Below are 13833 nucleotides of genomic sequence, written 5' to 3' on the forward strand. Positions count from 1 at the left end.
CCTAACCTGCAATCTTCTTCCTGACCTCTTCGCCCCCATCACCACTCCGGCCTATCGCCTCACCTTGACCTCCTTCCACCTATCGCACTTCCAATGCCCCTCCCCCAAGTCCCTCCTCCCTACCTTTTATCTTAGCCTGCTGGACACACTTTCCTCATTCCTGAAAAAGTGCTCATGCCTAAAACGTTGATTCTCCTGCTCCTTGGATGCTGCCTGACTTAGGGGATGCTGCACTGTTGGAGGGACGGTACTGAGGGAATGCTGCACTATCGGAGGGTCAGTACTTAGGGACTGCCGCACTGTCGTTGGGTCAGTTCTAAGGGAGTGCTGCATTGTCGGAGGCTCAGTACTGAGGGAGTACCACACCGTCAGAGGGTCGGGACTGAGGGAGTGCTGCATTGTTGGAGGGTCAGTACTTAAGGAGTGACGCACTGTCAGAGGGTCAATATTGAGGGAGTGCTGCACTATCAGAGGGTCACTGCTGAGGGAGTGCCACACTGTCAGAGGGTCACTGCTGAGGGAGTGCCCCGCTGTCAGGGCGCCAGTATTGTGGAAGTGGCACACGATCAGAGGGTCAGTAGTGGGGGAGTGCTGCAGTATCAGGGGGTCAGCACGGAGGGAGTGTGGCACTGTTGAAAGGTTAGCACTGAGGGAGTGTGACACTGTCAGAGGATCAGTAATAAAGGAGTGCTGAACCGTCAGAAGGTCAGTACTGAGGGAATGCCGCATTGGTGGAAGGTCAGCACTGAGGGAGTGCTGTGCTATCAGAAGGTCAGTGCTGAGGGATGCAGCACTGTTGGAGGGTCAGTTCTTAAGGGGTGCCTAACTGTCAGAGGGTCAGTACCGAGGGAGTGCCACACTGTCAGAAGGTCAGTACTGAGGAAGTGCCGCACTGTCGGAGAGTCAGTACTGAGGGAGTGCCACACTGTCAGAGGGTCAGAACTAAGGAAGTGCCACACGGTCAGTGGGTCGGTGGTGAGAGAGTGCTGCAGTATCAGAGGTCAGCACTGAGGGAGTGCTGCACTGTTGAAAGGTTATCACTGAGGGAGTGTGACACTGTCAGAGGGTCAGTAATAAGGGAATGCTGAACCGTCAGACGGTCAGTAGTGAGGGAGTGCCACATTGTCGGAGGATCAGCATCGAGGGAGTGCTGAGGGAGTGCTGCACTGTCTGAGGGATGCAGTACTTACTGAGTGCCGCATTGTTGGAAGGTCAGTCCTGAGGGAGTGCCACAATGTCAGAGAGTCAGTGCTGAGGGAGTGCCGCACTGTCAGAGGGTCAGTGCTGAGGGAGTGCCGCACTGTCAGAGGGTCAGTGCTGAGGAAGTGCCGCACTGTCAGAGGGTCAGTGCTGAGGGAGTGCCGCACTGTCGGAGGGTCAGTGCTGTGGGAGAGTCGCACCATCACAGGTGGTCAGCATTTTGGTATGTCCTGAATATGTGAAAACTGCTCAAACTACACACCTACTGTACACAATCACTGACAGTATTGTTGATAACCATACTTTGTTGAATTGCTGTCACAATTATAAATTACGATTGTTGAAAGGTACAAGGGAAGAAGAACATGTTTCAATGAAAGTGGGTTATTTTCTAAGTTCAGACTCCACAGTGAGGGGGTGACTTTCCTACAGTTCACACGCAGCATGGAAAGATATTCTCGTGGAAGTACATTTTCACAACATTCCAAAGTGGTTTAAAGCCAATTCAGAATTTTTTTATTGAAGTATCAGTACTGTTGTAATGTAGGAAATGGGGCAGCTAATTCGCATACAGCAAGATTCCACAAATAGTAGTGTGGAAATAAAAATGTTGATTGAGGGATGAATATTGGTGGGGAAACCAGGGAGCACTTGCCCAGTCTTCTTCAAAAGAGGACCAGAGGATATTGTCTTATGTCCATCAAGGGAGACGTTTGAGACCTCAGTTTAACATTTCATGATCAGATGGTATCAAATTTCAGACGCGGCACTCAGAGACTTGCTCACAAGTATCTGTATGACTCATTTATTGGCTTTCTGGCCTTTGTGCAAGAGGCTGTAGGTTGAATGGTTAATGAAATCTCAGTTGGTATTTCACTACAGTCTGGAGAGAGTGTTGCACTGTGAGAGATGTCCTTTACCTTGCGACTTTTCAGTTGCAGACAAACAATATCATGTTATCTATTCCAAGAAGTATTCTCCTGAGATACAGCCAAAATTCTTTATCGAACCAGTGCTGTGACAAACTGATTAATTGCTCACAGTCAGGACCGCGACGCTGGAAGCCAGAGTTAATAGGTAGGAAGCTGGAAAAGCACAGCAGGACAGACAGCATCCGAGAAGCAGGAAGGTTAACACTTTGGACCAAAACCCTTCGTCAGGACTGGGGAGGGGGAGAGAAGCCCAGAGGTAAATAGAGGGAGGGGGAAGGGGCTGGGGGAAGGCTAGACTAATTCATTGATTATTAATATTTAAAATTATTTGTCATAGGTTACAGGATCAGATAGTTAGGTGCTAAAAGATCGAACTAGAACCAATACTTCCTTCCTGAATTAGATCTTCCAAAATGCATCATCTTGCATTTGTCCAAATTAAATTCCACCTGTCATTTCTCTGCACAAATCTCCATCCTGTCTGTATCCTCTGGCAACTAGAACCTCTCATGATTTTGTAATCTACTATCAGGCCACCCTTATCCTTCAACATTCAAGTGAAAACAAACTTAATCTTGTATTTACAGACATACACATTACAAAGACATCTCCAAACGCAACAACCATAGTTTTAATCTGTACCTGTATATAAGAGCATAACGAAATCCTACATCCCCAAATTAAATATAACCCAATATATGCTGAAAAATAATATTGGGAACATTCCTCCTAAATACATTTTGCAAAAGAAAAGGTGTTAATTAATAGCCATTCTGCCTATTTTGTCAGTTCTGATTCTTTAGTAGAGCTAATCAATTGAATTACCAACATCACTTTTTGTTAAACCTTGCAGAATTATAATACTTTTCTCCTCAGTGTTGACTAATCGTTTCTTTGAGCTTCTCCAGCTTAGTTCGGATTTCCTCTGACATGCATTTCTGAATCCTGTTTTGTAAAAGTTCCTGTAGTTCTTTACACCACTGTGGCATCCATGTGAAGGTACTATTTTGGACAAAATTGTTAAAGATTTTAATGAGAAAATAGACAAGTTTCTCATTGTCACACAGTTGGCACCTCTGAAGAATCCAGTCACACCAACCCACCCACTGGCTACGATCGTCATTGAACCCTGTGATGAGAAAACCAGAATTGGAAGGGTTCAGCTTTTGGGACAGTTTCACCAAATCCTTCTCTTGAAGGCAGTTTCCAATTAACCTGGAAAATAACAGAATCACAACATGAAACATGGAACAGATTCTGCAGGGAAGTATCATTCTTTCTTCACGTAGGTTTGACTGACAATCAGATAGTAGACAAGGCTATTCAACCCATCATACCTCTGCCAGCTCTTTCAAAGAGATATTTATTTTGTTTCTGATGTCCCTAGGTTTTTCCAGAAATCCTGCAATTTTTTTTGCTTTTCTATGTTCTCCTAATTTCTTTTTGAAAGTTCCTATCCCACCATCCTTTCAGACCCATGTTCCAGATCACAACAGCTCACCATGTAAAAACATATTTTCACCTCTTTCATAACTAACTTTAAATTATGACCCTCTGATTACTGACTGTCATGGCAGTGTATGCAGTTTCTCCGGATTCAGTCTTTCAAAACCTTTTTTGGATATCTCCATTAAATCTCTACAGGAAAGAGAACGTTTGAAGGGAAGTTTCACCACCTCAAGTCTCTCTGCAGAACTAAGAACAAAGGGCAAAGAATAGTACAGCTCAGCAACAGGCCCTTCAGTCCACTAGCACTATGCCAACACATGATGCCTTTCTAAACTAAAAATCTTTTACCACTACACAGTCCATAGCCCTTTATTCCCCGTCTCTTAAATGTTGCTATTGTTTGTACCACCTCTGGCAGTGCGTTCTAGGCACATCTCATTCTCTATGAAAATATTTAAATTGCCTCTCACATCTCCTTTAAACTTACCCCCTTTTACCTTAAACCGATATTCAAAGTAATTGACATTTCTACTCTGGGAAAAAAATTCTAACTATTCATTCTATCTATACCTCTCATGATATTGTAATCTTCTATCAGGCCACCCTCATCCTTCAACATTCAAGTGAAAACAAACCCAGTTTGACCAATCTATCCTTACAGCTAATGCCCTCCAAACTAGGCAACATCCACTGACACCCTCCTTCGACTGACTGAACTGGTCCTCACCCTGAATAACTTCTCTTTTCAATCCTCCCACTTCCTCCAAACTAAAGGAGTTGCCATGGGCACCCACAAAAACCCCGGGTCAACATCCTGGTAAACCATTTCTGTACTCTCTCCAAAGCCTCAACATCCTTTTGATAGTGTGGCTAACATAACTTGCCAGTTTTTATTCTGTATGCTCCAATCTATGAAGACAAGTATGTCAATTATCTTCTTGGCCACCTTATCCACTTGTGTAGCCACTTTCAGGAACTGTGCACCTGTATGCAAACATCCCTTGGTATGTTGATACTATGAAGGGTTCTGCCATTTACCGTATACTTCCTTACTGTATTAGATCTTCCAAAATGTATCATCTTGCGTTTGTCCAAATTAAATTCCACCTGTCATTTCTCTGCACAAATCTTCAGCCTATCAGTATCCTCTGGTATCCTCTGGCAATCCTCCTCACTATCAAACCACCCCCTCCTTCTCCCCCCCCCCCCCCCCCCCCCCCCCCACACACACACACACACACCCCACCATTCTTTGTGTAAAAGGCGCGGTGGTAGTTTGGCGCACTGACCTGTACACCGCTGAAGCCAAACGCCAGCTCGCGGACGCCTCCTCTTATCGCCCCCTTGACCACGACCCCACCTCCCACCACCAAACCATCATCTCCCAGACCATCCAGGACCTCATCACCTCAGGGGATCTCCCATCCACCGCCTCCAACCTCATAGTCCCACAACCCCGCACCGCCCGTTTCTACCTCCTGCCCAAAATCCACAAACCTGACTGCCCCGGCCGACCCATTGTCTCAGCCTGCTCCTGCCCCACCGAACTCATCTCCCAATACCTCGACACGGTCCTGTCCCCTTTAGTCCAAGAACTCCCCACCTACGTTCGGGACACCACGCACGCCCTCCACCTCCTCCAGGATTTTCGCTTCCCCGGTCCCCAACGCCTTATTTTCACTATGGACATCCAGTCCCTGTACACCTCCATCCCCCATCACGAAGGACTCAAAGCCCTCCGCTTCTTCCTTTCCCACCGCACCAACCAGTACCCTTCCACTGACACCCTCCTTCGACTGACTGAACTGGTCCTCACCCTGAATAACTTCTCTTTTCAATCCTCCCACTTCCTCCAAACTAAAGGAGTTGCCATGGGCACCTGCATGGGCCCCAGCTATGCCTGCCTCTTCGTAGGATATGTGGAACAGTCCATCTTCCGCAACTACACTGGCACCACCCCCCACCTTTTCCTCCGCTACATCGATGACTGTATCGGCGCTGCCTCGTGCTCCCACGAGGAGGTTGAACAGTTCATCAACTTTACTAACACCTTCCATCCCGACCTGAAATTCACCTGGACTGTCTCAGACTCCTCCCTCCCCTTCCTAGACCTTTCCATTTCTATCTCGGGTGACCGACTCAACACAGACATCTATTATAAACCGACTGACTCCCACAGCTACCTGGACTACACCTCCTCCCACCCTGCCCCCTGCAAAAACGCCATCCCATATTCCCAATTCCTTCGTCTCCGCCGCATCTGCTCCCAGGAGGACCAATTCCAACACCGCACAGCCCAGATGGCCTCCTTCTTCAAGGACCGCAGATTCCCCCCAGACGTGATCGACGATGCCCTCCACCGCATCTCCTCCACTTCCCGCTCCTCCGCCCTTGAGCCCCGCTCCTCCAACCGCCACCAAGACAGAACCCCACTGGTTCTCACCTACCACCCCACCAACCTCCGTATACAACGTATCATCCGCCGCCATTTCCGCTACCTCCAAACGGACCCCACCACCAAGGATATATTTCCCTCCCCTCCCCTATCAGCGTTCCGCAAGGACCACTCCCTTCGTGACTCCCTCGTCAGATCCACACCCCCCACCAACCTGACCTCCACCCCCGGCACCTTCCCCTGCAACCGCAGGAAATGTAAAACTTGCGCCCACACCTCCACACTCACTTCCCTCCAAGGCCCCAAGGGATCCTTCCATATCCGCCATAAGTTCACCTGTACCTCCACACACATCATCTATTGCATCCGCTGCACCCGATGTGGCCTCCTCTATATTGGTGAGACAGGCCGCTTACTTGCGGAACGCTTCAGAGAACACCTCCGGGCCGCCCGAACCAACCAACCCAATCACCCCGTGGCTCAACACTTTAACTCTCCCTCCCACTCCACCGAGGACATGCAGGTCCTTGGACTCCTCCACCGGCAGAACCCAACAACACGACGGCTGGAGGAGGAGCGCCTCATCTTCCGCCTGGGAACCCTCCAACCACAAGGTATGAATTCAGATTTCTCCAGTTTCCTCATTTCCCCTCCCCCCACCTTGTCTCAGTCGGTTCCCTCAACTCAGCACCGCCCTCCTAACCTGCAATCCTCTTCCTGACCTCTCCGCCCCCACCCCACTCCGGCCTATCACCCTCACCTTGACCTCCTTCCACCTATCCCACCTCCATCGCCCCTCCCCCTAGTCCCTCCTCCCTACCTTTTATCTTAGCCTGCTTGGCTCTCTCTCTTATTCCTGATGAAGGGCTTGTGCTCGAAACGTCGAATTCTCTATTCCTGAGATGCTGCCTGGCCTGCTGTGCTTTGACCAGCAACACATTTGCACCACCATTCTTTGTGTCATACAGAAACTTATTAATCAAGCCAGCCACACTCTCCTCAAAATCATTTTTATGTATTACAAGCGACAGGATTCCCAGCACTGATCTCTATGGAACACCACTGGTCACAGACCTCCAGTAAGAAAGAGACACTTCCACTTCTACTGTCTGCTTTCTACGACTAAGCCTGTTCTGTATCCATCTTACCAGCTCACTATGGATCCCATGTGACTTCACCTTTTGTGTCAGCCTGCCATGAGGAACCTTGGTCAAAGGCCTTGCTAAAGTCCATGCAGACAACATCTACACCCGCCCTCATCAATCATCTTTATCACTTGCTCAAATATATTCAATCAAGTTTGTGAGACACAACTTTCCCTACACAAAGCCATGCTGCCTGTCAATGATAAGCCCATAGTTTTCCAAATTTGATTAAATCCTATCCCTAAGCATCTTCTTCAATAATTTCCCTATCATTGATGTAAGACTCACCAACCAATAATTTCCCAGATTATCCCTGTTGCTCTTCTTAAACAAAGGAACAATGTTGGCTATTCTCTAGTCCCCTGGGAACTCTACTGTGACGAACGAGGACACAAAGAGTTTGTGCAGGGCCCCAGCAATTTCCTCACCTGCCTTCCCCGCATTCTGGGAGAAATTCCATCAGGTGCTGGGTTTTGCCTGCCTTAATGCATTTCAAAATACCCAAAGCCTCCTTTTTTCATATTGAAATGCACAGAATATCAACATATTAGAGACTCACATTTACCATATCCTTCTCTTTTGTGAATACCAATGCAAAGTATTCATTAAGGACCTCATTCACTTCCTCTGCTTTCATGCATAAGTTTCCTCCTTTGTCCTTGAGTAGATTTATCCTTTCCCTAGCTTCCCTCTTGCTGCTTATATATGTATAAAACAGCTGGGATTTTTCTTCATCCTGTTTGCCAAATACATTTCATGGCCCGTTTTACCCTTCCTAATTCCTTGCTTGAGTTGTTTCCTGCTATCCTTGTATTCTTCAAGGGCTTTATCTATCTACAGTTTCCTAAACCTTACATATGCCTCTTTTTTCTTCTTGACTAAGCTCTTAATTCCTTCGTCATCCAATGTTCCCAAGTTTTGCCATCCTTCTTCATTTTCACAAGAACATACTGATCCTGAGCTGTGGTCAACTGGTCTTTAAAAGATTTCCATGTGCCAGATGTGGATCTACCCTTAAACAGCTGCCCTCAATCTACATTCCTCTGATCCTGCCTAATATTGTGGTAGTTAGCGCCAGTTTAGTACTTTCACTCATGGACTACTCTTGTCTTTATCCCTAATTTAAAATGTAACAGAATTATGGTCACTGTTGCTAAAATGCTACCCCACTGAAACTTTGAATCACCTGGCTGGGCTCATTCCCCAATACTAGGTCTAGTATGGCCCCTTCCCTAGGTGGACTATTTACACATTGTTTCAAAGACATATCCTGGTTGCACCAACAAATTCTCCTCTATCCAAGACCGTGGCACGAAGTGAGTCCCAGTCAACTTTACAGTGAAAGGGAAGTTAAAATCACTCATCACGATGACCATTTTATTTTTCAATTTTTCCATAATCTATCCACATTTCTGTTCCTCTGCCACCTGCTGGTTGTTGGGAGGTCTATTATAGTGATTGCAGCCTTCCTCGTTCTGAGCTCTGTCCATGTGGCCTCACTGGATGACTCCTCCAAGATATCCTCCCTCAGTGTAATTGTGATGTTCTCTAATATCAATAATACAACTCCCCCACCTCTTTTACATCCCTGTCTGTCTCACCTGAAACATCTAAGCCCTGGAATGTTAAGTTGCCAGTCTTGTCCCCCTCTCAACCAATCTGCAACATCATAGATAGACGTACTAATCCAAGCTCTTAAATTCATCTGCTTTACCTTCATCTGTCATAAATCTTCACATTAAAACAAATTCAATTCAGACCACCAGTCTTGCTGTGTTCAGTAACCTCTCCCTGTCTCTCCTTCCTCTTAGTCTTACTAGCCTAAGTCTGACTCCTTGGTCATTGTAGTTGCTGATGTAGCTGCAACATTCCTTCTCCCTCCCACCCCCGCCACCACCACACTAGTTTAAACTCTCCCAAGTGGCATTAGTAAACTTCCTTGCCAGGATGCCCGTGCCCTTCCAGTTTAGATGCAACCCATCCTTCTCGTACAGGTCCCACCTGTCCCAGAGGACATCCCAATGATCCATATATCTGAAGCCCTCCCTCTTATACTAGCTCTTTAGTACTGTATTTAACTATCTTCCCATTCTGAGCTTCACTGGCATGTGGCAGAGGGAGTCATTCCAAGATTACAACCTTAGAGGTCCCACTTCTTCACTTCCTCATCTCTCTTCCTGCCTGTGTCACTCGTACCAATGTGGACCACAACCTCTGGCTGGTCTCACTGATTTGGCCGCTGCTGATTTCCCAGGTGAGGCTATAGTATTCAAAACGGTGTATTGTTCGAGAGGGGAATAGCCGAAGGGGACTCCTGCACTGCCTGCCCATGCTTACTCGTCTTCTAGTCTTCACTGAACTCTTCCCTGTCTGTGTTCCCCCTACTCATGGTGTGACCAGCTCACTAGAAGTGCTATCTCAGCCTCATGCTCCATAATAAATCCATCTGTAGTTCCAGATGCTCTATGCAGCAAATCAGAAACTGCAGCTGAACACACTTCCTGCTTATGTAGTCACCATGGAGACTAGAAGTGTCCCTGATTTCCCACATATTGCAGGAGCAGCATTCCACACAGCCAGGTTCTGCTATTTCAAACCGTATCAACTAAGTCAACTACAGGTAATAATCCATGGACCAATTACACAGCCTAATCCACACTCAGGGGCCCCACTCAAGTTCTTCACCCTGCTTTAAACCTGATGCCAAATCCCTGGCTTGGGTTTGACCCGACACTAATCAGAGAGGTTCTCTAAACAAAGCCCCCAACTCCTTATTCATTTCTTTTAGATGCCAGGGCTTTTAGCCCAAATCTGATCAGTGTTGGAGGAATCCACAGTGGCTTCAGGCAGCGTACATTTGAGACTCTAGCAGTGGAGTACTGGTTAGAGTGCTTTCCATCACCCTTGCTTGTAAACTGATTGAATGTTTCAGCAGAACGTTTCACCAGTAATCATTTCCTCTGGTGTCTCCATTTAACATCCAAAAATGAGGGAGGAGTTTTTTTTTTACTTATTCAGGGTAGTCAAACATTGGTCTGCAGAATGGTCTTCAAGTAATCTCATATCCTCTGTCCAACTTTCTAAACTGTCTGTAAGCTTTGAGCATCTAAACAAAGGGAATATTCACCTCGATCACTGTGGTAGCGAGTTCCATATTCTCACCACGGAACTGGTCCATTCCAGAACGAGACCATTTGTTTTCACAGGATAAAGATTTTTTTTTACAGAATTATCTGATGGATTTGTTAGATATTTCTCAGATTTAGGGTTCCTAGTTCTGGTTTCCTTCAAAAAATCAAAAAGCCTTCAAGGCCTTTCACAATTTTACGGGCTTCGGTCTGGTCACCCCTCAGCCTTCTAATTTCTAGAGTAGACCTCACCTGTTCAATCTTCCCTAGCAGCTGTATCCATCATATACAAATACAAAGAATACTTAACCCTGAAGTGTTTATTAATATTCACAAGGGTAATTGTAGCAACATTGAACATTAACAGAGTTACATTTGTGCTACTTACACCACTTTCTTTAATGTAGTATTAGTGGAAGAGATTGCCGTAAATCCAGATACTCCATCATAATCCGCATTACAACCTTCAATCCTGAAAAAGAACAGTGAGTTTGCTCTTCAACAACTGGACAAACAGCCCGAACAGACAGACAGATAACACAAAAGGCAATGTCCATATGGATGTCTTGAAACACATAAAAGTGGATAAATCACCACAACCTGATCAGGTGTACCCTAGAACTCGGTGGGAAGCTAGGGAAGAGATTGCTGGGCCTCTTGCTGAAATATTTGTATCATCGATAGTCACAGATGAGGTGCCGGAAGACTGGAGGTTGGTAAACGTGGTGACACTATTTAAGAAAGATGGTAAGGAAAAGACAAGCCAGGGAACTATGGACCAGTGACCCTGACATCGGTGGTGGGCAAGTTGTTGGAGGGAATCCTGAGGGACAGGATGTACGTGTATTTGGAAAGGCAAGGACTGATTAGGAATAATCAAAATGGCTTTGTGCGTGGGAAATCATGTCTCACAAACTTGATTGAGTTTGTTGAAGAAGTAACAAAGAGGATTGATGAGGACAGAGCTGTGGACATGATCTATATGGATTTCCATGGGAGACTGATTAGCAAGGTTAGATCTCCTGGAATACAGGGAGAACTAGTCATTTGGATACAGAACTGGCTCAAAGGTAGAAATTAGAGGATGGTGATGGAGGGTTGTTTTTCAGATTGGAGGCCTGTGAGCAGTAGACTGCCACAAGGATCGGTGCTGGGTCCTCTACTGTTTGTAATTTACATAAATGATTTGGATGTGAACATAGGAGGAATAGTTAGTAAGTTTACAGATGACACCAAAATTTGAGATGTAGTGGACAACGAAGTCATTACCTCAGATTACAAAAGGATCTTGATGAGATGAGCCGATGGGCTGAGGAGTGGCAGATGGCGTTTAATTTAGATAAATGCGAGGTGCTGCATTTTGGGAAAGCAAATCAAATTAGGACTTATACACTTAATGGTAAGGTTCTCGGGAGTGTTGCTGAACAAAGAGACCTTGGAGTCCAGGTTCATAATTCCTTGACGGTCGAGTCACAGGTAGACAGGATAGTGAAGAAAGCGTTTGATATGCTTTCCTTTATTGGTTGGAGCATTGAGGTTAGGAGTTGAGAGGTCATGTTGCAGTTGTACAGGACATTGGTTAAGCCACTTTTGGAATATTGTGTGCAATTCTGGTCTCCTTTCTATCAGAAGGATGTAGTGAAATTTGAAAGGGTTCAGAAAAGATTTACAAGGACGTTACCAGGATTGAAGGATTTGAGCTACAGGAAGAGGCTGAATAAGCTGGAGCTGTTTTCCCTGGAGCATCAGAGGCTGAGGGGTGACTTTACAGAAGATTATAAAATCATGAAGGGCATAGATAGGATAAATGGACGAGGTCTTTTCCCTGTGGGGAGTCCAGAGCTAGTGGGAATAGATTTAGGGTGAGAGGGGAAAGATATAAAAGGGACCTAGGGGGCAACTCTTTCACGCAGACAGTGGTGTGTGGAATGAGCTGCCAGAGGAAGTGGTGGAGGCTGGTACAATTGCAGCATTTAAAAAGCATCTGGATGGGTATATGAATAGGAAGGGTTTAGAGGGATATGGGCCAAGTGCTGGCAAATGGGACTTAATTAAGTTAGGATATCTGATCAGCATGGAAAAGTTGGACCGAAGGGTCTGTTTCCGTGCTATACAGATCTATGACAACCGAACAGACAGACAAGCCAATATACAGGCAACCTGATGCACAAGTAACCCAAAAGAAAGACAAACAACTCAATAGGCAATCCAACAGACAGGCAAACAGACCAAACAATAGTAGATCAATAAACAGGCAAGCAGACAAATAGAAAACTAATCAGTCAGACAAGTGAGACAGGCAGACAACGATACAGACTGAAATGCCCAGTGTTGATCAAGGTACCACAGCTCCTGTAGTGTTTCGTTGTCCTTTAGCGCATCACAAAGTTCTCTCAACTCATTATTCCCAATGTCTGTCCAACCCAGACTGTTTGAGATAAAGAATACTAAAATAAAACATTTAGCAGACTGCAACATGCACTTAACCAAAATTGTGTTCATATTAAAGTCTGGAGCAGTGTGCAAATTCTGTTGGCAACTTGTTCAAACTCTAGAATGTGTTACTGTCTGTGAGCTCATTCACTTTTTAAAAGGTTAACTGTGCACCAGTAGAACATGGCGTTGAAGCTCAGTTGTATTTTGTTCAATATCCCCTCAGTGCAATTCAATTCCCAGTTTACCTTTTTTTCCATTCAGACCCCAAACAATTTACATATAAAGACAGTTAATTAAAATAATCATATGTAAGGAAAGGGTAATTTACAGTGTTGGGAGATTGATAGAAATGCTTCGATTTGATGGAGAGAACATTAATTAATGGCCAAATCCACATAGATCAAGTAAGTTTTCTTTAAAGCAGAAATAATTAAAGATTTGCAATTATGTAGGAATTATTTTCAAAACAGAAAAGATTGTGATTGCTTCTCACTACAACGTACTGAGGGGCTGACAACTCCGCTCCCAACAGCAAACATCTCCTACAGATTATATCCAAAACTGTAGATTTATTTTTGTGTACTGGGTTTAAAAAGCCAATTTCAACCCTGGAATGTGCTAATGGGACTGATGTTCTCATACTTACTAGCCTGGGTTCAAGCATTAGCATGCCATAATGATCACAGCCAAAGAACTAGCTCTGAGTCACTCCCATGTTGGAAGTAGAAGGGAGATTCTCTCTCATTCCAAGTGCTGTAAACCCAACAAATAGAAACAAGACAAAAGGACTCTCTCTCATCATGAATGCCAGAATTCGATCACACTCCAGTAAAATCAGAACGACAGATTTTCAACCAATTTGCAAAACTCAAGTCATGGATCTGACAGTTCAACTACCAGTGTCAAGGCTTCTAGTATCCTTTACTGTAATGATCACAATGTTCGACCATTTGCTCTTTGTAAAGAATTCAAAGATTAATCTGTATATCAGATTTGTTTCACTTTCATCTTCTTGCGTTCACCTCTTATTTCTAATGTGTTTGTGTTACATTACTAACGCTTCTCGCATTTCGTGATTAATAAACTCACTCCTTCGCTAAGACAGCCTGGTTGAATTGGACCCCTTCAAAACACAAGTTCTTTTGAAT

At 45.2% G+C, this 13833-nt stretch overlaps 1 protein-coding gene across 1 annotated transcript in view; it reads right to left on the reverse strand.

The window, feature by feature from the left end:
* Positions 1-3004: 3004 nt before the first annotated feature.
* Positions 3005-13833, reverse strand: part of LOC132833303 (NACHT, LRR and PYD domains-containing protein 3-like) — a 28146-nt gene continuing 17317 nt past the window's right edge. Inside the window, exons 5-6 of the mRNA XM_060851469.1 lie at positions 10638-10721; positions 3005-3347 (exon numbers count right to left, since the gene is read on the reverse strand). Of these exons, the coding sequence (XP_060707452.1) occupies positions 3005-3347; positions 10638-10721 (427 nt within the window). The remainder of the gene's footprint in view (positions 3348-10637; positions 10722-13833) is intronic.

This window comes from Hemiscyllium ocellatum, chromosome 36, assembly GCF_020745735.1.
Source record: "Hemiscyllium ocellatum isolate sHemOce1 chromosome 36, sHemOce1.pat.X.cur, whole genome shotgun sequence".
Classification (NCBI taxonomy): Eukaryota; Metazoa; Chordata; class Chondrichthyes; order Orectolobiformes; family Hemiscylliidae; genus Hemiscyllium; species Hemiscyllium ocellatum.